General features: G+C 40.8%; 1 protein-coding gene across 15 annotated transcripts in view; it reads right to left on the bottom strand.

Moving 5' to 3' along the window:
• Positions 1 to 4,292: 4,292 nt before the first annotated feature.
• Positions 4,293 to 24,406, bottom strand: part of Mi-2 (chromodomain-helicase-DNA-binding protein Mi-2 homolog) — a 97,804-nt gene continuing 77,690 nt past the window's right edge. For 11 of the 15 annotated variants that reach the window (XM_068358757.1, XM_068358751.1, XM_068358755.1 and 8 more), the window contains exons 32-35: positions 23,177 to 23,371; positions 22,133 to 22,307; positions 8,144 to 8,266; positions 4,293 to 4,683 (exon numbers count right to left, since the gene is read on the bottom strand). In XM_068358757.1, the coding sequence (XP_068214858.1) occupies positions 4,445 to 4,683; positions 8,144 to 8,266; positions 22,133 to 22,307; positions 23,177 to 23,371 (732 nt within the window). In that variant the 3' untranslated portion in view covers positions 4,293 to 4,444. Of the gene's footprint in view, positions 4,684 to 8,000; positions 8,267 to 22,132; positions 22,308 to 23,176; positions 23,372 to 24,406 lie in introns of all 15 variants that reach the window. The other 4 variants (XM_068358752.1, XM_068358764.1, XM_068358765.1 and 1 more) reach the window with 2 other exon arrangements.

The raw sequence follows: 24,406 nt of genomic DNA, 5'->3' as shown, positions 1-24,406 counted from the left end.
GACTGCAGGACTTCCAACGTTCTTGGGCAAACAGGAACTATCCTGTTCGGGGGCTCCTCTGGGGACCACAGCTCTTTCAAGTTCCATTGAACACCCCGGAGCTTGAGTCTCCCCTGAAGGACTAGCTTCTCTAGCGACACCAGATGGCCCAATAACTAATGCCAATCATTGGCTCTCCTGGGTTGGCTCGTTAAGAAGGGCTGCAGTACTCGGTCTAGATTGTCCAGCCTTTCCAAGGAGGGGAAGGCTCTCACCAGCCGGGTGTCCAGGACCATAGCTAGGTAGGTCATCCTGGTGGTGGGTGTCAAGTGGGACTTCTCTAAGTTGACTGTGATACCAAAGTTCTTGCAGAGACGTAGAAGCCTCGCGCCTTGCTCCTTCAGTTCTTCCTCTGAGGCTGAAAGTAACAACCAGTCGTCCAGGTACCGGATCAGGCGAATGCCCTGCTCGTGTTCCCAGGCCAAAACTGTTGTGAAGACTCTCGTGAAGACCTGAGGCGCTGTCGACAGCCCGAAGCAGAGGGTCTTGAACTGCAAGACTTGGGTATTTCACTTTATCCTCAGGAACTTCCTGCTGGAGGAGTGAACGGGGATCTGGAAGTAGGCGTCCTTGAGATCCAGGGACATCATGAAGTCCCCCTCTCTCAAGGCCGCCAACATCGTCTTCGCAGTGTCCATTTTGAAGTCGGTTTTTGCCACAAACCTGTTGAGGGCTGACAGGTCTATGACTGGCCTCCATCCCCCTGTCGACTTCTCCACCAGGAAGAGACTGCTGTAGAACCCCGGCCCGTGATTCTCGACCGATTCCAACGCTCTTTTGGTGATCATGGTCAACACTTGCTCCTGTAACGCTGCACGTTTCAAGGGGTCTTTGGGCACCAACCACTCCGCCTGTTGGGCTGAAATAAGTGGCGGAGGCTCCGTCAGGAAGGGTAGCTTGTATCCTTCCTTCAGGATTGTAACGGTCCAGGGATCTGCCCCGTAATCCCGCCATGCTTGCCAAGAGTGTCTGAGGCATCCCCCTACTTAAGGCTCCGGTAGGAGTAGGGGGCCTCTCTTCCTATCTCCTCCTAGAGGCGCCGCTGGAACGACCTCTCCTAGAGTTGCCGTAGGAGGATCTAAAGCCAGACTGAGAGGTAGGATTGAATTGAATTGAGAGGTAGGGTTGCCCCTACGGGGGGGGGGCTGTGAATTCTGGAGCCAAGAAGCCGTTGGAGTTTCTCTCCTCGGTTGGACTGGCGAAGAATGAGAGGTATGTGTGACGTCCGCCGAGGGTCTTCTGTACACTGTACGTCTCACGGGAGGGGGTCTTGGTTCTCCTACATCCTTCATTTTTCTGACCCTCTCCATCGTCTCTTCGACCGATTTGAGGGGAAACACCGACTCTTCCCACACCGAGGAGTTTCTCAGGAACCTTGCTTCTCGGTCGGGTAACTTCCTCACCAACTTGCTTAGGATGGTGTTTCTCTTCCGCAGGACCCAGTTGGCGGCCTGGGAGAGAGACTAGTATGAAAGGAACTTCAGTGCTTTTCCCCCCTGAACTGATTAACACTCTCAGCAAGGACTGGTTCTCAGGCAGGGAGAGATCATGTGAGGACTGGAAGCCCACCAGAGTGCAAGCCCACCAGTCTAACCAAGAAGACACGTAGACTAGATCCTGGGCCATGTCTTCCATCATTGAGGTCTCCGTTGGGGAAAAACAAACTGGGGCCGAGGATGCCCTGTCCTCCGCCGCCCCTTGTTTCAACGTGGTGACCACCGACTCTACTGCGCGGGGTTCCCCACGACGTCCTTCGGGGACGTAAAAACGTTTCTGGGTCTTAAGGCCAGGAGGAAGCTTCGAGGCACTCTGACCCCTAGGGGCGTCTGCTTGGCTGGCTAAGAACTTGTCTATGTACTCCATCCCTAGTTTTACGTCTCGTGCTAGGGGGAGCGCCAAGGAAGGTCTCTGTTGAACCGGATTGTCCACGAGCCTGCTGAGTCCTGAGAGCCAGGCTTGTTCCGCCGAGGGCTTGGGCTCATCCAACCTATAGTGTCTTCTGATGAGGGCCAAGACCTTCCGATAAGAGATGTCATCTGATGAGCATTCTCCTCCTTCTACCACGGCATCCGCTACCAACTCCTCCGCCCGAGAAGACTCGTCGAGGGCGGGAGGGGGAGCGCGGGAAAGGAGCAGCTTCTTCTCCTGCCTCTCAACTGACGGGCCTGCCCGCAGGATGGGCGAATCCGCTGGGACGAAGGTATCCGTCATGGGTGGCTCCCGTGGCTGTGGGATTCTCTAAGCATGAAGGGCGCCCCTGGTGCTCGCTGAAGGCCGCCAAGGTGGCCGCGGGTGACGCCAAGCCTTCCGTCCGGAGAAGCGCCTCCCTCCGTTGGGCTGAAGAAGCGGGAGCCTTCGTGGCGTTAGAGCCGTCTAGGGAGGCTTGATGTGACGTCCCCTGACGGAGAACTAGTCTGCTGGAGGAGTAGGGTCACGAGGGTGAAGATGAGGCTCTAGGGAGCCAGCCGAAAGTGGCCGCGGCTGAGGTAGCCTTAAACAGCTCACTCCGGGGTACTGTAATTCTCACCCACTTATCATTCGAAGAGCGACTCTTCTTGGACTTCTTCTTTGAGGTCTTGGATCTCTTCCTGCTGTGCCTGGAATGAGAACGGGACTTCTTCTTCCATGACTTTTCCCGTTTTCTCTTTGAGGACTTTGGACCTTCGTCCACCGACGAAGACGAATCCGAGGAGGAGGAGAGTGAGTCCGCCGAATCTCCCGAGTCGTCCAAATTCGCCGGGGGAACTCCGCGTCGGTTCTCTGGCGAAAAGGGTGGAAGAAAGACGGGCGGGAGCGTTGACGAGGGCGCTGGGGGAGACCGAGGAACCTTCTTTCGGTCAAACCAAGCATCGAACTCCTCCTCTAACATCATGGGGGACCTGCCGGGCATCCTTGGTGAATCCCATGCGGCTGGGTCCGAATTAGATGAGCCTGCCTTCTCGGCGTCTCCTCCGGTCGCTGAAGCACCTGAAACACACATCCAGGATGCAGGGGAAGAGGCTGCACCCGTCTTCCCCCACATAGGATCTTCCGTAGAGACGGGTCCTGTAGGCACCAGGACTTCGTCTCCTGAACACACTCCCGCCCCTCCCTCAGGCCCCACACATGCCTGAACTGAACTAATATCATCCCCCACAGACATCTCGGACTCTTGGGGAAGGGCAATGGGCCGCTTCCCTGCAACGGACTTACCTCGTCCCCTACTCTGGGTAAGGGGAAGGTGGAAGGGAGCCCCGTTCCGACGAAGCATCCGGCGAAACCAACGACAAAGAAATGTTGGCCTTCTTGGGCGATTTCTTGGCAGCTTTCTTCGTTTTAGTGCCGTAGAGGACCCCCTGAATCCCGGTCTAAGACTCGCACTCCGGACACGTCGTTGTAATGGAACATACCTTGCCCCTACACGATGAACAAAGGGAGTGGGGATCGACTTCGGGCTTGGAAAGAAATGCACCCCAAGATTTTCCGGCCACAAGCTCAGGGCAACGGCGAGGATGCTCCATTACGCAACACTAGGACACCAAGAGACACAGGGACACAGAGGAAAGGATAGGGAATAAACACGTGAGTAACGCGTGGTAGACACAAAGGGTCGGGGGACACAAGGGTCGCACTGGGAGACGAGAGCGCGGCGAGATGGTAATCACGTCGCGACCAGAAACTTACTGAGGAGCACGACCTAAGCAAGCATGCTCTCCGACCCCGGGTCGCGTATCACTCCACCTGAGGTTGACCCCCTTAGAAAACGGGAATAGGGTAAACTACACAAAATTCTGGTTGGTTGGGAGGAGTCTCCCAGATACTCCTAAGAAAGTAGTTCGAGGTAAGTACTCCGTGTTGGAACAACTGATTATTCATTCTATCCAAGACACTAAATATTAATGCTTACATTCCACGTAAACAAGCTTATGACAAGATGATTTGCTCTTATTAATGAGACAATTCCATTGTCTGATAGTATAAGGAGGGTAAAGGTAAACATCTAAATTAATTTAGCTTATAAGCCAAGTGATGAGGTAGTTACTCTCTTGACAGGATGTAAAGTTCTTGTTAGCAAACTTTAAATAAATATCCTCAAAAACAACCTAGTGAAATAATGAAGTCTTTAGTAGCATTAGAAATTTTTTTATAGAGTGAAAATAATACCTATGATTATTACATGGATAACTTCCGAGTTCTAACACACTGTTTCAAGTAAATGCTACTTAATACAATTTTACTTGAGGTTAAAGATTTTCTCATTTGTAGGTAAACTTTATTACCGTATCACATAAAACTAAATCAATCTTTGGGAAAAATCCTTCTTTAGAAGATAATAAATACCATATACATATACTTCAAGAGTACACAAACCACATTCACGGAATGACAAAAAATTTTTGATACATAAAAAAATAAAACGAAAATCTTAATCTAGATAAATCAAATTTTTTGGATCTTGTTGTTGTTGCTGCTGAAGCTGCTGCTGCTGATGATGCTGATGAAGGAGCAAAGATGCTCTTGTAGCTGCTGAAATGGTGCCTGTGTGGGAGGTAGGTGGTTGTGGAGGGAGGTTGATGGAGGAGTCGAGGAGAGGGTTGGCGGCAGCAAGCAATTGCAGGTTGGCCCCTAAATTCTGGAGATTAACCTGCACAGCTGGCGGTGCACCTGTAGACGAAGGAGGATACTCGTTACACCAGTCCCTAACACTTACCTGGCAGGTTCTTCGTCATGGAGGGGAAATTGCGATTAGAAAAAGGCTACGAGCTTATTCATTATAAAATGTAGAGAAATTATAAAATGCTCATCTATTTTAATTTATCGATCATTCCTCTGAGAATATCTTTAAACGGAGATGGGAACACTGGATGATGAGAAAAGGATCTTGGTAATAAGTTTAACAGTACCCAAGCAGAAATGAAACCTTTACAAGTCAAACAGAAATTATGCCTTGGCAATAACCTGGAACAGAAAAATCAGCATTTAATACAGTAGCAATAATGTTAAAGATTTTGCAGATATACTTTTCAGCATGAGGCAAGCTGCACTATTTACTGCTGGAAGGCTGACAAATTCAATTCTTAATCATATACTGTAGTCTTTAAAATGGAATAAGGTCAATAACACCTGATAAAGTTTAAACTACATACCTTGACCACAGCAATATATCACATTAAAACAAATACCTCCAATTAGATTAAAAATACCATTGTCAAAACTATAATCTCAATATACAGTACTGTATAGCAATATTTTGAAGTGTCAAGTATCAATTGAAATTATTCAATACAGATATTACAAATGATTTTCAAATATATCCCTCCCAGGATGGTAAAGGCAAAGCGGTGGACTGGTTATAAAAGCAAAGCTTTGTCATGAACAAGATGCCAAGCAATCACCAATTCAAGCACCCTCAAGCATAACAAGCTAGTTTTATATAAAAAATTATTCCAACTTGATTCTTCCGTCTTCAAGGAAGATTTCCCTCTAACTTGCAAGATATGTTTCATGGAGATGAAGAAAAATATGAAAAGCAATGCCTCTATGTAAAAGTGTAATTGTATATAAATATTAAAAAAGGTACCTTGAGAATCCATGATAAGACAGTTCTGGGAACTGATGTGAGTAGGTTATGCTTTAGTTATCAGTATTTACATAATGATAAAATGTTGAATGAGAATTCTTCAAGTGAAATTCATATTAGTTTCAGTAATAAACTTTTACTATGATACATCAATATCCTCAACACAGGGGTAATGATTAATTTGAAATGTTTAGTACCACAGGGGTAAACATCTTGAAATGTCTGGTAAAAAAAGAAAATTTCCCATCCTTCCACATTTTACACAAATTCCCACTAGAAATATCTATCATTGGTTGATGGAAAATCTTCAGAAATTTGGTGTATGGCAAGAAATAAAAAAGTGAAGAAAGATTGGTTTGGTTAAGTATTTTCCAAGTTATGCTTACATTAAAATAATAACCATATACAAATATACAGAAAAGCAGTGTTGAAAATGTTTGACTGGCTGTATTATCCAATAAACATCAAATAGTTTTAAGAAAACGACAAATTTCCTCACAGTTTCTTGTACAAGATTTGGTATCCTGCTATGGTATATCGTGACTAACCAAAAAAATATGCAATTCTAAATTATAAGATTACTTTCTGGTATATCATCAATCAATCTCGATTTTTAAAGAATATCCAAACATATGACAACTAAATTTTATATGCACTGTATTCAAAAGTTAAGAATATATAATACTGGAAAACAGCAAAAATATATAAAAATTTTCCATACTTATCTAAGTGATCATTTAAAGGGCCTTATTCAACTAAAACTATTTAATCGTAAAAGGTTTGTATGAATAACAGTTATATCTCTCTATTTATTTTATTAAGTGTCTATATATACAATACAAATTCTCAAGATACAGTCTACATTAGAAAATATCTTGATACTTAAAATGTTAATTTATTTTACTAAAATAAATTTTTAACTTTCAAAACTAATCTCAAATTACGGTCTTAAGAGAAAAAGTCTAAACGGAAATCTTAAGGCTACAATGTATGTACAGCTTTCTTTGGATTATTTTACTGAAATAAATTAAGGTCAATATAACCTTCCAAAACTTAGAAAGCATTGTATCACAGCATTAAAATAAATGTATGATAAAGTACATGTAAATCTGTTGCTAATTATGTATTTCAGCTTTGTGCTTTACATACAAATAACAGTATTACTTGCAGTTTTTGAATACCAAAGCTTTACAGAAATGTGCAGTTCTTATAAGATACTTCACCAGTTCAACATTTTCTACAAGCAGTGAATAATTTAAAATCCATGACAAAAAGTTAGCAATGGCTGTCTTTATGGCCATTTAACTTCGTGGGATATTGTATGAAACATACACTAAAGGGTCATGCAGCACCGAAAGCTATGCCACTGAAATAACTTCACTTATGGTACCATGTTAATATTGGGATATCTTGGGTGCTATACATTGCAACCAGGTAAATGAATGTTCTAAAATATAATCTATAAGGGCAAATTCCAGTATGGCAGAATTATTTTAACCTTCCATGCTGGGTAAGCTATGGCAACCATGTTTGCTAAACATATTTTACAAATTCCCACATTTACTTCTATAGGTCTTTTTATGACACATGAAAAACAACAACAACAAAAATAGTTCAATCTACCCCCCTCCCTCTATTGTTCTTAATTCTCTTCTAAATTTTGGAAAATTATAATGAGGTCACTGAAAGGGAATAAATTCTTATGTACACATTTTTACCATGTAAATACATAAAAAAAAAATATACCAAATTCCTACCCAATTAGATATTGCCTCAATTGAAGAACACATGAGGTTTTAGTGTTATAGCTACCCATTTTATGATTAAAGACAACTTGGCCAATCTGAGATTTACTCTGTACAGTAAAAAATCTGTACTTTGCTTAGCTATGTATCATTTAGCTTAAATAGTACCAAAAATACAAATTTCTTAATTTACCAACGTACAGTACATTATACTAAAAGTAATATCCCACTTGTACTTTCAATCTTGTAACTCATGAGAATTAGGTGCTTTTATAATACAAATTTTATTCTAATATATGTGAACACGGTGCCATAAGGAGCCTTGATTAATTGAAAATAAAAATCATATTCCTTCATAAGGTATTTGGAGTTTAGTTTTAATGGCAGTCAGGAGGAACAGTAAATTTTGAAACAAGATAATTTCCATAAATTGTAATTGAATATTTTCATTTTAATGTTAGTTATGATTCAATCAGTGATGTCATATTCTTAATTTAACTTCGGACAATTTTGACCTGTTTTGTAAAAAAAAAATTTCCTATGAAGGCAGATGTATTGAGAAAAGGCAGCGATTGTAACAAAAGCTTGCAGCCAAACATCCCAAAGGTGTGGGCGAGCGAGCGCAACTCCTGACCACCAGTGAGAGCCACACTCACCGAGCTGGGTTAGTGTCACACTGGGTCACGCACGGCAGCAGAAGCAGCAGGAGCAGCATCAGCAGCACCAGTAGTAGGGTTCTACTTGGAGGTGGGGTTGGCAGCCATGGGAGGGATACCTGGGAATGCCGCTTGTACAGCACCTTGTCCACTGGTCGCACCTGGCAGGGAATACTGGGGCCGGAAGTTGGCAAAGTTTGTGTTGCCTAACGTTTGAAGTTGACCTGTTGGTGTGTAGCCTCCTGGGAATGTTGTGGAGATTTGACCTACAAAAGATATGAAAAAGGGAATTAAGTTATATACAGGAATACATTTAGAAGATCCACACCAATTACTCAGTTTACAGGTCAATATTTTTTTCTAATGCATAGTTGCTAGCATTGCTCAGAACATTCTAATATCTAAAGAAAAACCTCAACATGCACCACAAGTATTAAATGCATTACTATAGAATGGCATCTACTGAACTCTTGGAAATGTTCATAAGGGAAACACCCTAACAATAGAATTTAAACAATAAAATTAATTATTTCTATACTTATAAGATGTTCTCAGAGCTGGTCTCTTGAAGCTGTTTACATACCAACATCTAATGTGTGAAATAAAATAAAAAAAAAAAAATATAAAAATTCTTCCTTGGAAAAGGCTTCCGACTTCAGATAAATATTGAGTTGGTCTGGCAGTTGATGGAAACTCTAGGGGTGGGTGCACTGTACTTCCTTTGTCTTTTCAGTCTTGAAGATGAAACCAGATCACTAGCCTCGACAACTCTTAGTCAGTGGGCGAGTATAGAAATACCATAAATTTTATCCTTAAAATTCAGTTTATTTCTATGAAACTCTCCTGATTCTCATAGTACTGAATCTCACAGTCTGATGGAGGTGGAATGTTTAGGGAATGTAACATTCTAGATTAATTTACTTTATCAATTACCAGAGACTCGCCTAGTTCAACTGTAACCATATTGATTTGTAAGCAACCTAGCTTTTAGACTGGGTTTCAAATATATTCCCAATATCAGTTATAAAACTATACATTTTTATTACCCAACACCTTACACTTTCTCCATGAAAATTAACAACATAACTTGAATCAAATTTCAGCATTCTTATGCAAACCTTAACTACAACAGCACAAAGAGAACTGTTCTCTTGACAAATAAGTCTTTCCTCTCCAAATATTAATATCGCACAAGATTTTCCATAATTCTGAACATCCTTTGCATTCACATCTTCCCGGAGAGTACCATCCTGTTCGTAATACTAGGTTTGCAGTTGATTCTAATAGTCATGTGTTTATCATAAGGTTCAATACTACAAAGTATTCTAAAAGTTTTATTCCTGCTCTGATCAAGCTGTGGAATAATCTTCATAATATAAGGTAGTTAAATCAGTGGAACTTTAAAAGTTCAAATTTGCAGCGAATAATTTTATGTCGAACAGGTTCACATGTCCCTTTTTAGTTTATATATGAAAGATCTTTTTTAATGTTACTGTTTTTATTTTTTTTTTTTCATTTTAATTGTTCATTACTTCTCTTTATTCCATATTTTCTTTCCTCACAGGGCAATTTTTCCCTGTCAGAGCTCTTGGAGTTAAAGCATCCTACCTTTCTAACTAGCGTTGTATCTTGGCTAGTAATAATAATAATAATAATAATAAAAGGGAATGTGAGAAAACTGTTACAAACCTCTATGCTTATAATTCTTATCTTATGAATGTGGGTGGAGATGATATCAACTTCCTCTCTAAACAATACATTATAGGAAAAAAACGGACTTCCGCCCATGCATAAAGCTAAAATGAAAACTGTTTTAGCTGCGAGATTAGTAAAAAGAATGAAAACTGTTTCACATGTGAGATAAGTGTTCCATAAGTTCAAAAAGAGAACTTTTTAAAAATTGAAACATTACGGATTACATTTGGATTACAGTAATTCATTCTGACAACAAGTTGAATTTCCCGCTGGCGCGCGCGCACACACGCACACACACACACACACAGAGATTGAGAGAGAGAGAGAGATAGAGAGAGAGAGAGAGATAGAGAGAGAGAGAGAGAGAGAGGAGAGAGAGAGAGAAGGGGGGGGTGGCAGTCGACAGGACAGTGGTGACGAGTGATGCGTCATAGTGTGAATGTATATGGGTAATAACTTACTTTACTATAAAATAAATACAAGTAGAGGAAGAATGTGTGTTTTTATTGTTTCTGCGACCTTCAAATATACCAATATTGTGTTTGTTTAAACCTGTAGCCATTTATAGGGGATATTACTTTTGGCAAAGCTGGAAGATGAGCCATTAGATTCTTAGCGAGGGTTAGCCACCCACCTGCTAGTTAGTGCAAGGGGGGGGGGGAAAGAGGTAGCTACCCCTCTCACTCACATACCTAGGTTGAAAACCCACTTTGCTTGGAGGTAGAATTCAAGGGGGACTGGTGTTGGCAGGCCAATCTGTATAAATAACTACAGGTTTGTATCGTTAGGAGAAATGCAAATTACTTTGAAATTTGTCTTTTTTTCCGTCACTACATACAACCAAACACTACCTATAGGAGGTTGGAAGCCCTTGCCAAACTGGCTTTTGGCTTTGAAACCTAGGGTTTCACCCTTTACGTGTTTTGCGCATAATTGGTGGACACCCTACACCTCGCTAAAACTGTTCTATGCATGGACCATGGCCTACACAAGCTGTGTGCTTGTGATACTAGCAATATGACTGTCTAGGTAAGAGTTTTTCCGAGTCATAGGAATCTTTCGAGGTCAACAAGACATACCCAATATCCCGCTCATTAGGGTATGGGGATGCAACAAGTTTTGGAACAATACCAGGTTAATAAAGGGAACAAGGGTTTATCTGCACTTGGTTGAGGTCACCTTTGTAGAGGACCATGGGTGCTGATTTCTTGAGAGGGGATGAAGAAGAAAAGAAGGAACCAGTCATTCTTAATCATTCATTAAGACTAATCCCGGGTAAACTTTACCCTAAACCTTCTGCTACTTGTCCATCAAGGAGCTTGAGGTGTTAAACCACTTCTGAAGCCACCACATAACCAAGAGAAAATGTTTCCATGTTCCAGTGGCTTACATCTTGTAGGTAGTGGGCTGGGAAGGTCGTCCGACGCTTCCACACACCCACTGTAGTACCTGCGCCACAGAGTAGTTTCATTTCAACGGTACGGACTTAGTTATGCCCCCGACGTCATGAGCTCTGGGTCGACATGTCGGAGGAGGATCGGAATTCAGTGCCAGGTCAATGACCTTGTGAATCCAAGCAGAGATGGTGTTATTCGTGATCCTCCTCTTGACCTTCCCCATGCTGACGAAGAATGCTGGCACTCGGGGGCGAACTGCAGATGTCGATTTGAGGTAATACCTCAAACTCCTTACTCGGCATAGTAACAGTTGATCTGGGTCATCGGTAGACCCTTTATCTAAAAGAAATGGAATCTACGATCCGCTACCCCTGGATTTTGAGTCTTTGCAATAAACTCAGGGACAGAGCTGAGGCTTACCTCTCTCCATCCACTTGAATGGGCCCTGTTATATGAGAGAGCATGAAGTTCCCTAACGCTTTTGGCTGAAGCCAAAGAGAGTACAAACAGTCTTCAGTGTGAGGTGGCAATCTGTTGCCTGGCGTAATGATTCATAGAGGGACCCTTCAGAGACTGAAGAACCCGAACCATGTTCCAAGGAGGAGGTCTCACTTCCGACTGGGGACAGGTTAAGTTCATAACTTCGTATGTGGAGAGAAAGTTCCAGAGAAGAGGAAATATCTACTCCTTTCAGCTTAAAGGCAAGACTCAAGGCTGAGTGATAACCTTTTGCTGCCGAAACCGAGAGGAGCAGTTTCTCCAGCAGGTGCACAAGGAGCTCTACTATAGCTGCAAGTGGCATCAAGGGGAGAGATACCTCTTCCACGACACAACCACAGAAGACATTCCACTTTGCCTGGTACACTGATGCTGATAATCATCGCAGATGTCCAGCCTTCTGTTTAGCAACTTGTTGCAAAAACCTTTTTTTTGAGTAAGGAGGTGCTGGATAATCTCCAGGTGTGAAGTTGTAGCAAAGATATGGCTTTGTGATAGATGTTCGCATGTTACTGTTTGAGTAGATCGTGCCGTGGAGGGAGATCTCTTGGGAGCTTTGTTAGGAGCTGCAGAGAAGGTCTGAGAACCTTTCTGCATGATGCCATAGTGGAACTATAAGTCATAAGAGAGACTGACAGATGATCTGGTCTTGTTGAGTACTCTTCTCATCAGAAAGAACCGGGGAAAGGTGTAAATGTTGATATTGTCCTACTGTTGTTGGAATGCACCTTGCCAGAGAGCCTTGGGATCTGGGACTGCGGAGCAGTAAAGCGGGTGAATAAAATTCAGGGACGTCATGAACAGGTCTACAGTCGAGGAACCCCACAAAGTCAGGACTTTGTTGGCTACTAGAGGATTCAAAGACCACACAGAGCCCACTATCTGAGTTGCTCTGCTCAGTTTGTCTGCGGGCATATTCCTTTAGCTCGGAATAAAGCATGCTGATAGGGTCACCAAGGTGTCTTCTGCCCATTTCAGGATCTCTACTACCAGATGGAATTGGGGCTACGAAAAGGTACCGCCTTGTTTGTTGATGTAAGCCACTATTGTAGTGTTGTCACTCATGAAAACCAACAAGTGACCCACCAGGAACTATTGGAACTGTTGAAGGGTCAGAAAGGCTGCCTTCATGTAAGAGATTTATGTGCTGGTACCTTTCAGACTCTGACCATAGGCATGAGGCTGTGTGGTGCAGCATGTAGGGCCTCCACCCTTCTTTTGAAGCATCTGAAAAGAACATCAAGTCTGGGCTGAGGACGAGGTCGATTCCCCCGAGCAGATTCTCGTCAGCCACCCACCATCTGAGGTCCGTCTGATCTTCCAGTCCCATAGGAAAGGAAATAAGGAAATAAATAAATGATATAAGTAGTAATGAACAATTAAAATAAAATACCTAGAAAACATTAACATTAAAAGAGACATTTCATAAACTATAAAAAGACTCATGTCAGCCTGTTCAATATAAAAACATTTGCTACAAGTTTGAACTTTTGATGTTCCACCAATTCAACAACCCAATTAGGAAGATCATTCCACAACTTGATCACAGGTGGAATAAAACTTATAGAATACTGTGTAGTATTGAGCCTCATGATGGAGAAGGCCTGACTGTTAGAATTAACTGTATGCCTAGTATTACGAACAAGATGGAACTGTCTGGGATTATCTGAATTATAAAAAATCTTATGCAACATGCATAATGAACTAATTGAACAACGGTGCCAGAGATTAAAACCTAGATCAGGAATAGGAAATTGAATAGACCGTATGTTGCTGTCCAACAAATCAAGATGGGAATCAGCAGCTGAAGACCAGACAGGAGAACAATATTTGAAACAAGTAGAATGAAAGAATTAAAACAGTTCTTCAGAATAGATTGAGCAAAGAGACTTTTTCAAGTAAATTTGCTGTCGAGAATCACGCCTACAATTTCAAGTCATACAAAGTTAAAGAAACATTATCAATGCTGTGATTCGAATGTTGAGGAGCCTCTGTCCTTGACCTACTTACAATCATACTTGAGCTTTATTAGGAGTCAACTTCATACCACATAATTTGCACCATGCACTAATTTTAGCTAGATCTCTATTAAAGGATTTAGCAACCCCAGAAATACATTCAGGAGATGGAATTGATGCAAAGACAGTAGCATCATCTGCATATGCAATAAGCTTGTTTTCTAGGCCAAACCACATGTCATGTGTATATAGTATGAAAAGTTATGGGCCAAGAACACTACCCTGAGGAACACCAGATACTCACTATGGTGCCCATCAACAATAACTTTGCGATCTATTACTTAAAAATTCAACAATGATGCTACTTAAAAATGACACACCGACTACCAACTGATTGAGTTAGAAAACAAGGGCCTCATGATTAACACGGTCAAAGGCAGCACTAAAATCAAGGTCAATTATACGAACTTCCTGACCACAATTAGGGATTTCTGTACAGCATTGGAGATTGTAAGAAGGGCATCACATACTCCAAGGCCTTTAAGAAAACAAAATTGCAAACTAGGGAACAGATTTCAGTTGAACTTTAGCGACCATTGGAGAGATTGAATCTTGAGGCGGCCGTTGAGAAATAGACGGACCAGGGATGATAGGTGCCCCAGGAGACAAAACCATCTCTGAGCTGAAGGTTCTAGTCTGAAGAATGGTTTTGCAACCTTCCTACGTCTCACTACCCTACCGTCCGATAGGTAGACTTTCTAAAGATTGGTGTCTATGATCATACCTAAGTATACCAGTCGTTGAGAGGGAAGCAGACAATTTCTCAAGTTTTATGATGATTCCTAGATCTAGGCAAAGCCTCAGAATTTTGACTAGTTGTTGAAGAAGGGTGCAACCAAGTCTGCTAAAATAAGCCAGCCATCCAGATATCGTAGGAGATGGATGCCGATTCAGTGAGCCCAAGATGACACTAGTATGATTCTTAGAGACTTCCATGAAGACCAATGGATTGGGATCTGGAAGTATGCATCCTTTTTCACAAGAGTCAACTGAAGAAGCCTGGGGATTCATCGAGGACCTCTTGGAGAGTGCACTTCTCCAACATGGCCTGTACTTGGCCCAGAGGGCCAGCTCCTGTGCAGATCCCTTCGCATAGGTGCTTGATAGATAAGCGTTGGTCAGTGGAGGGAGAGATTGTGTGAACGGGACGCGGTACCCTGAACAAATCATGGAGAACATCCACGGTTCGGCCCAGAGCTGCATCCACCTATGCCAGCAGCGATGCAGGCATCCCCCTACTGGTGGACAAATGGGAGGAATCTCCATCCTAGCTGTTGCCACCTCGGCCGCTGCCTCTAGAATTCCTCCCTCCACGAAAGGATTTAGAGCCCTTCCACTCCTTGGCTTCTTAGACACCTTTGTCGTAAATGTTGTAGCTGCTGTACTGTTCATCGGTGGTTTCGGCTGTTTCTTCTGCGGAGGTGGTCATCTATAGGTCCGAGATGTCCGGGCCCTATGAAGAAGGAGTCCTGATTGGACTTCCTCCATTTTTCTGGAGCCTGCTCAACGTCTTCCAGACTGAACAGGGAGAAACCATCCAGAGATGAGTTTCTCAGTCTCATGACCTCGTTGTAACTTGACGATGGAACCTTTGTAATACAGGTAATGCCCGACTTACGACCTATGCGACTATGACGATTCGACTTTACGACAGTTTTTTTGCAGGGTGATGACGTCACAAGTAAATCGGAAATAGTACGCTAATAGGACGAATATTTCCTTGGATATAATATAATTTTCTTGTATAGAAATAAACTAATTTATATTATTAAATTATTATTTTCTTTTATTGATAATATACAGTATCCATTTTCAGTAAAAAGTACAATAAGAAAAGTTTTAATATCTGTCGAGTTCATATTATATGTCTAGTGACGTCATATCACCGGCGGAAAGCGACCGGGCAATACAGTGATTTCCCTCCAATAGGCTAACGATTAGTATTAGTACTTCCATTATCAAAATATCATGTGGATCTGTATCGGTTGTCATGAATACTACGTAGCGTAACTTTGAATCTACCCTAGTTTTTTTTTTTAGGCTAATCTCTAATCATAGATCGATATTTATCTAAAAGTACACTAATAGGAAAAATATTATCTTAAAAATAATATATTTCTTTTTACATAATGAAAATAAAATACTTTTGGTTGGTATGTTAGTATTTTTTTATTTCTTGCAAGAAAAAAAAAAGAAAATTTATTTATATATTTTGCAAGTCATTCTTTGTAAAGTTTACTTCAAGTGTCTTGTGACGTCATATTTCTGGCGGAAGCAGGCTGGCAAACTGAATGATTTCCTTTCATTGTATTACTGAGTAATCTTATTACAGTATTCCCATCAAAACACTGAGTAACAATATCAAGTGTTTTAGTGGTCTGTATTAGTTATTATGAAAATAGTACAACTTACTGTAAATAAAAAAAATAAAAAATAAAAAAAGTCTGATGACGTCATATTTCTGGCGGAAGGCGAATGGCAAATCAAGAAATTTCGTTCAGTTACATTACCTTTCACCATAATCGAAACATCGAGTAATAATACTAAGAATTTCTAATAATGTCCAAAGAAATATGAAGATTTAATAGTGAATTAATAATAAAAAAAAAAAAAAAAAGAGAGCGAGAGAGAGAGAGGTGCATATTCCTTTTATAACTAATAATGAGGCCTATAAACGAACTGTATGGAAAATGTGATAACCTATAACATATTGGCCGATATAATATTCATTATGAAGAGATTTTGAATGTCAAGAAAATTATATAAATTAGTGTTATTCATACTACATGTGCGCATTACCGCAATACGACAGCGTGCCCTTGAGATCAGCTGATGCCAACCAGAAAGTAAATCAAAAGTAATTGTTGATTATTGAAATGCTAAAGAAATTGAAAAATAAAATAAGAACGTGCTTTAGTAAACCACAACTAATGTCTCATGAAATATGAAGGCTTAATATTGAACTAAAAGTTGAATACTGTAGGAAGCGTTAGAAATGAACTACCCGTATGCGATTGCGAGAGCGAGCGAGCACACACACACACTCACAGAAAAAGAGCTACAACGATTTTGCATGATACCTAATAATAAGACGAACTGTATGGAAACTGATTTCCTGTAACATATTGGTGCTGATGTAATATTCATCATAAAGATATTTCTAATAAGATAAGAAATTATGGAAAAAAATTGCCTTTCGTATCTACACCATATTTTGATACGGTAGGTAGCGGCACTTTCAGATCAGCTGATCATAACCAAAGATAAACAAAATTTTAAGTAATTCTTGACTGGTAAAATGCTTCCAAAATTGAAAAGTAGAATACATATATGCATTAATAGAGAATATGATATCCTATGAAACAAGAAAATGGAATAATGATAGCAAGACAATATTGTTAAATTTGATCAAGATGATAGCCGAATCATAACAACTACGGAAACTTCACTTTTTTAGTTCAACATATGACGAAATCGACTTACAACGCATCTCTCGGTCCCATTCTCTGTCGTAAGTCGGCGACTACCTGTATAGAGTCCCTTCTCCGCAGAATCGTGTTCGCCCACAAGTTCAATACTTGGTAGGGAAAGAATTCAATGGTTTGAGTTCCCGATAGTAGAAAGGTTTCCATCGCCTTTCTTGAGCTCACCTTGGACCCGTCCTCGGTCCTCATACGGTGTCCCACTGACCCCAACCAGAGATCCAGCCACGAAATAGCCTGCATGGCGTATTTTGCCACCTTTTCCAGTTTAGGATCTCTGAAGCCGAGAAGGAAGCCTGAAGACCCGAGTCTCTCGATGGAGATCCCTCTGGTCAGTGCCTAAAAAGAGTGGTCTAGAGGCTGTGCCGGAAGATGCTCAGTGAAGACCTCGTAGTTACCTACTATGCTGCACTAACGGGTACAGAAGTTTCAAGGATGAGCCTGCTCCGAGGGAGCTCAAGGAGCCGGTGATCTGTGAGAACGCCTTCCGACCGACACTTGTCAGACCCTTAGAATAGGGCAAGGCCTCACTGGTCTTGGGGGGAGGGGGGTTCTGAGAACTGTAGACATGGTCCTAGACCATGTCTCTGCCCTCTTCAGGAGCCACCACAGGGTCAAATAACCCATTGATGGCAATCATGCAGGCCAAGACCTCCCAGAAGGCATACTCTAACTCCTTTTGGTCAACCTCCGACAACTTCGGATTAGAAGCTTTAGGAAGATGGTTGTCGTCGCCATCAAGGTCATCCACCCAAGGAAAATCATCCCGGAGTGGGCGTCGTTTGCTAATGGCACTGCAGGATTTGGAGATTATCTCTTTGTACCATCTTGTGAAGGTCTTGAAGCTCTTGCTGAAGACTTAGGTAGAGTCTTAAACTCCTTAAGAGGAAAGAAAACCTGCAAGAGTGAACGTCTCAGAAAATCTTCCCTACGAGTCTCACCTGCTGAGGGAGAGGGGCAAAAAGCACTTGCCAAGGACTCTTCTCTAGGAGGAAAACACTCTTGGCTAAATGGATGAGGGTGCGAGCCTACACAGGGAGGACTGGGCACAATGCTGAGCCTTAGTTTTGACCTCCATCCTAGTGTCAGCTTGATCCTGGGTGAGTTCAGCCGTTCGGGTACTCCTCGTTTCCTCTTCAGGGGAGAGGAGGAAGAAACCTGATTCCAAAGGAGGAACCATGGATTTTTGCCTTGGGTCCAGTGGAGGAGAGGATGACTTTTCCAACAGAATCCTGGGTGTACTGGATGGCCATATGGGTGGAACACTTTCTACAAAGGCCTGGTGGGCAGCACCAGCTCTAACCAGGGCGTTGACCCACGGTTCTTGAGCCACAGCGGCGCTGGCTGAAAGGTGAGAGGATAGAAGCTGAATGTTTCTGGAAAAGAGGAACATTCCTACCTGGATCAATTAACGACCAGAGAAGAGGAGGGTTGCGACTTTGAAGGTTCCACCTTATATAGTCTTTGGAAGTGTAAATGTTGTACAGACTGCTGTGATTGCATGTGGCATTGTAGCAAGCAATTTTAGTCTTTTGGAAGAGTTATAAACATTGTATGGGGAATGGAACAGATTGGTTTGCTTGTTTTGGTTCCTTGGGTTCCCTGAAAGTCCGGTCCTCCCGAAGAGGCAACACTTGAGGAGTTAGCCCTGGGTTTAAAACGGGTCAGGTTAAGCTAGCACTCCTTGCCCGAGAATTCATATGCCTTCTTAGATTCATAAACAAAGCAAAAGTAAAAGCATAGTAAGCTCACTACTATCAACCCCAGAATGTTCTTGAGTGGCATTCCCACTTAATCTCAAGTAATTAACTAACCTAGACTTCTCTAGCCTTTCCCAGCTCCCTTAATGCCCGATTTTAGGAGGCTCAAGCCTTCCTTAGGTCATACTCTCCAGTGGAAGTCTGCATGACAACAGGAGCGAGTTTCCAACCTTCGGAGTGCAGTGATTACAAGGGGGAGCCCCAAAAGCCACATTACTTGAAAAATCAGCTAACATACAGCTGAGGTCTCTTCGCTGCTGCTACATACTCTCTGGGGATCAAGGTAAGGGCATATGCATAAAAGCTGTAGTAGCAGTAGCAGTCACACTTAATGAGGGAAAGAAAAAAGTTAATAGGTTTCCTCTGTCTTTTTGGACATTACCATAAAAAGAGACCAAAGAGAAGGCACACCTCTCATCTTCCCCTTCAAAGCATACGCCTACCAATGTACCATAAAAAAAGAGACCCCAGAGAAGGCGTACCTCTCATCTTCCCCTTCAAGGCATACGCCCACCCATGCACTGGAGGCCACAAGCTACACTCTTGCAAAAGGTGAAGTTTGCTTTTGCAATCATGCCTCCTAAAAGAAGTACATGTGTGGATCCACAGCTAGTTTTACCATAAACCAGCTACAGCGTCCTCCCTTCCCCAGGTAATTACAAATCTCTTGCTTCACATGCAGCCAGACAAAAGTGAGGAGCTTTTCTGATGAGGGGAAGTTTACTCACCTGCCCTCACCACCTTTGTTAACTACCTCGTTAATGAATTCAACGGCTGTTCCAGCTGCACTGAACACATTTCCCTATTTCAAAGGGTGAAAGGTTTGTATAAGTGTAAGAACAACTGAACAGCCCTACAGTAATGACTATTTTGGAGTACTGGCATATTTGAAAACATTGGTACAAAATCTACTAACATCAGAATACAACCATATTTAGTCAGAGATTAAGAATACATTTTGGAAAAAATCTAAAGGCTGGACAAAATTTTAACTACTGCTGTACCATTGCCTTTGACCCATATTTTCACTGCGTTCACCTCACATTCTCCCCTGACAAAGTTTAACATTTAGCCTTAGGACTGACAATGCAATAATTACATTTAAATTATACTAATTAACATTTGCTCATAAAACCAATTGTGTCATCTATTTTTTTCCAAACTTGAAACAGTCAAAATTTAAAATGCTCATCTAACATCTTTACCAGGGGCATAACAGCTTCAAAAAGAATCAATTTGCCTAGGATTTTTCATTACAATAAATATTCTAAAATACTAGCCAGCTGGCACTGGTTATGAGATTATTTTTGCCCTCACCAAGAAAAGAGAGCACACAACATGCAGTGTAAACCAAACCCATCAGAACTACCTGAGTAAATGCAAATACAAAATTCCCATTAGCCATGAAAAACTAGCTTCACTGATATTTAGACTAAACCAAAGACTATTTTACACTAGAATGATACAATAGGTGAACACAACCATCAGCCAAAACCAAATGGGGATTGCTAAAATTAATAGAACAAAAGTAGTACATTAATATCCAAACAAAATGTTTCTCACAAGAACTCCTTATTAATAAGATATTTTATTACCATTTAGAATATCCCAGTCAAACCAACCTGTTATTATTATTATTATTACTTGCTAAGCTACAACCCTAGTTGGAAGAGCAGAATGCCATAAGCCCGAGGGCTCCAACAGGGAAAATAGTCCAGTGAGGAAAAGAGAAAAGGAAACTAAAGGGAAATAAGGAAACTACATGAAAAGTAATTAACAATAGAACAGTAACATTAAAATAAATATTTCATATATAAACTATAAAAACTTAAAAAAAACAAGAGGAAGAGAAATAAGATAGAATAGCGCGCCCAAGTGTACCCTCAAGCAAGAGAACTCTACCACAGGACAGAGAAAGACTGGTACAGAGGCTATGGAACTATCCAAGACCAGAGAACAGTGGTTTGATTTTGGAGTGTCCTTCTCCTAGAAGAGCTGCTTACCATAGCTAGAGAATCTCCTCTACCTTTACCAAGAGGAAAGTAGCCACTGAACAATTACACTGCAGTAGTTAACCCCTTGAGCAAGGAAACTGTTTGGTAGTCTCAGTATTATCAGGTGTATGAGGACAGAGGAGAATATGTAAAGACTATTCAGTGTATGTGTCGGCTAATGGAAAATGAGCCGTAACCAAAGAAAAGGATCCAATGTAGTACTGTCCGGCCAGTTAAAGGACCCAATAACTCTCTAGCACTAGTACCTCAACAGGTGGCTGGTGCCCTAGCCAACTATAAAGATTACCAAACTGAGCATGCCAAGACCCTTTTATGATGCTAGGCAAAAATTAATAAACAAAGTGTGGGGGAATGGAAGGAGACCAAGAAATTAATCTAAATGTTTCTACACAGGAGACCAACAAAATTATCCTGTAAAACTTGAGGATGTCCTAGTCTAGCAAAATTACTTTACAGATCTGTGGGAGAAGGAAGTGGGCACATCTTTAGCATTAACCTCAGTGGCAAATGACAGCTTCCTGGACTTAATATCATAACAAGCATGGATCTTGTAATTCAAGTCCTTGGTCCAACAGAGAACAAAATCAATATATGGCCCACACATCAATGTACTGGTACAAAAACCACATTAACTAATCCTGTTGAAATAGTTTATATAAGTGGTGGCACCCTGTTATTGGATATCAAGGGTGAGAAATCAGATGGGAATGAATAAGGGGTATAAAAGAAAGGAATAGATTGAAACTTTACACAACAAAAGTATAGGCATAAAATAAACAATTGCCTAACAGAAGATAAATTGACCTCTTGCATTTTCAGTAGCTACATTTCATTTCATTTCATTTCATTGCAGAAAGCACTTTAAATACAGGCTATAGTGAAAATAAAAAAGTTATGTACTTTTGAGGAAATAAAAAGAGGAAATTTAGCGCTCACTACTTCTATTCCTCTATAGTTGAATATTTAATTACCTTTCCCTGTTGACATTCACCTCACACAATAGCCTTTCACTTCTCAATGCACTTTAATATCTTCTGTTATAGCAGCACAACTTTTATATTTACACCTTGCTCCATTTTTTTTTAATTAAAGTTAAGTGTCTAGAAATATGACAAGGTTATATTAAAATAGATTAATATGTAATAAAGACTCTCAGTATCATTCTATACCACAAAGATGAGTAAGTACTTTCTCTTCCCACTAATTCTAGCAATCCACAAAGAAAACAATAGTGCATATCTAATTCTAGCAGCATATCACCCCTCACCTGCCCCTTGAGCACTCTTGTCGACATTACCAGCACCTGATGCCAAGCGGGAGAGGATGGAACGTTCTGACATCTGTAGCCTTTGTGCAACAGGTGGAATACGAGCCAAAGACGCGGGTAATCTGGTCACATCCGACTTCATATCTGACAACAGCTCCTCCAATTGATTTAGCACCTGCAAAATAAAACTCATTACAATCTAAAGGTTCAGTTTACACATAATAGATATGGAATTCCAATAACAAACATTATTTCTATATACAATGTTTACCGTGCTTCCATCTCGAAGCTGTTAACTGTAAATTCAAATGTTTACCCTAAAATTACAAATTTTCCAGTTTCATTTCCCTGTAAAAGAGGCCTCCCTTCTATTTAAGTATTGATTTAATGTGACAGTTGCTAACAATTATCAAGTTGTAGGTACAACATGATTCCTTTGTCTTTTCAGTCTCAAACTCAAGACCAGATCACTAGCGTTTTGACATCACAAGTCAGTGCAGATGGGGGAGGTCATGTTATGAAAATAAGGCAAGTAAAGATATAATAAATGTATAATCAAAATTCTGCTTATTTCTATAAAACTCCCCCCAATATTCATAGTGCTGACTCCCACACTCTAATAGGAGTGGGATAGTAAAAGGAGGAGATAGGATATATAACATCCAACATTAATAAACTTCAATCATCTGAGACATGTCTAGTTCAACACTAACCTAAGTAAACTTGTAATAACTCTAGTTTCCAGATTGGGTTTCCAACATATTTTCACAACCAAAGTCAAAACTATACTAAAATTACTGAAAAGACAAAAGTAACGACGAGTACCAATGCCTTGATAGCTGCCATATAAACTGGATACATATCTAAACGGAGAGGCCTTTTATTGCAAGGAAATAAAACAGGATTTTTTTATTTTTGGGTAGAAGTTTGCACTTTAATAACATTGAGAGAACAACGTTATAAACATAAGGCTAGTATGACAATTATAGCTTAATACCTTCTTTGCAAATTTGGCAACATATAAAGGATTAAATTTGTTCTTACCTTATTTAGAACAGCATTGGCTGGTTTGTTACCAGCAAGAGACTCCTTGCTGAGGTGTTGATGAGATTCTGCAAGACACTCAACCTCTGCAAATCTTGCATTGAGAGCACAAGCAGGATGGTGTGGATCTTGTTGTAAATTAAGGAAGGCTGCCCTTCTTAGCTGTTCCTCAATAACCAATGCCTGCTCAAGTAGCTAAAAAAAAAAAGTAATTATCTGTTAGATTCAATATAACCAAAAATTTCAAAAGGCATTGCCAAAAATAACTTAAATGAAAAATAAAATTAAGATTAGGAAATTCTTTATAATACTATACATGTATCATTTTGTAGCCACACTGGTAATTTCAATAACTTGCATTAAGAAAAACCTAAATATTTAATATTAAAATTGATTATTTCAATGCTTAACTGAAGTCTATCAGCCCATTCACTATGGGAATGGCTCGGCCACATACAAAAAAAAAAAAAAAAAAAATCATCTCCCTATCTAATAAAGAGCAAGTATTCTATCTGGCTATATATGTAAATATATCACACTCAGCTCTCCCTGTCCTTTGGATAGGGGGAGATGTAGTAGCCATACCCTGGTTAAGAAGGTCATATACACTAGTATTAATAACAATGTTTGCCACCCTTTTTTGAAATGATGCAGAGGATGATAGTTTGTTACCATGATAAATGGGTTCCCCCTCCACTACAGTACTGCCATTTTGGCTCTTCCTTCACCTATGTTATAGGTACAGTATGGTATGGAAAAGCTGAAACCATCGAGTGGGGTGGTACATGGGAACTTGAATGAACTTTAGTCAAGTATTGAAATGAACAATTCTATCTTTAAAATAAGGATTATTAATGAATTTCCTAAATATCAGATTGCCCTGGTTGGAGGGACAGTGGTACTCAGTATAGCAACAGTGGAGTATACATCTAATCATAACTATATCACCTTTGCCTTTCAAAGTAACTTAAAATGCACAAATCTTGATATCCCTATTGTATGTACATTCTTGTAGTTTACTTGCAGCTACAAATTTAACTGTTCACCCTTTAAATTTACCTAACCCCAAAACTGTATTTAACCTTAAATATATTTGCTATAAATTTTTTCTTGTCACTATTCAATCCAAGGTCCAACTTTTCAAAATAAAGAAAATTACTCCTTTCGAATCTTCTTTCCCACTGTTATCCCGACACATTAGGCATGGTTAATAATTTGGCAAAGTTCTTA

This window comes from Palaemon carinicauda, chromosome 35 (assembly GCF_036898095.1).
Source record: "Palaemon carinicauda isolate YSFRI2023 chromosome 35, ASM3689809v2, whole genome shotgun sequence".
Lineage (NCBI taxonomy): Eukaryota > Metazoa > Arthropoda > Malacostraca > Decapoda > Palaemonidae > Palaemon > Palaemon carinicauda.
This window is presented reverse-complemented; position numbering and strand designations above follow the sequence as displayed.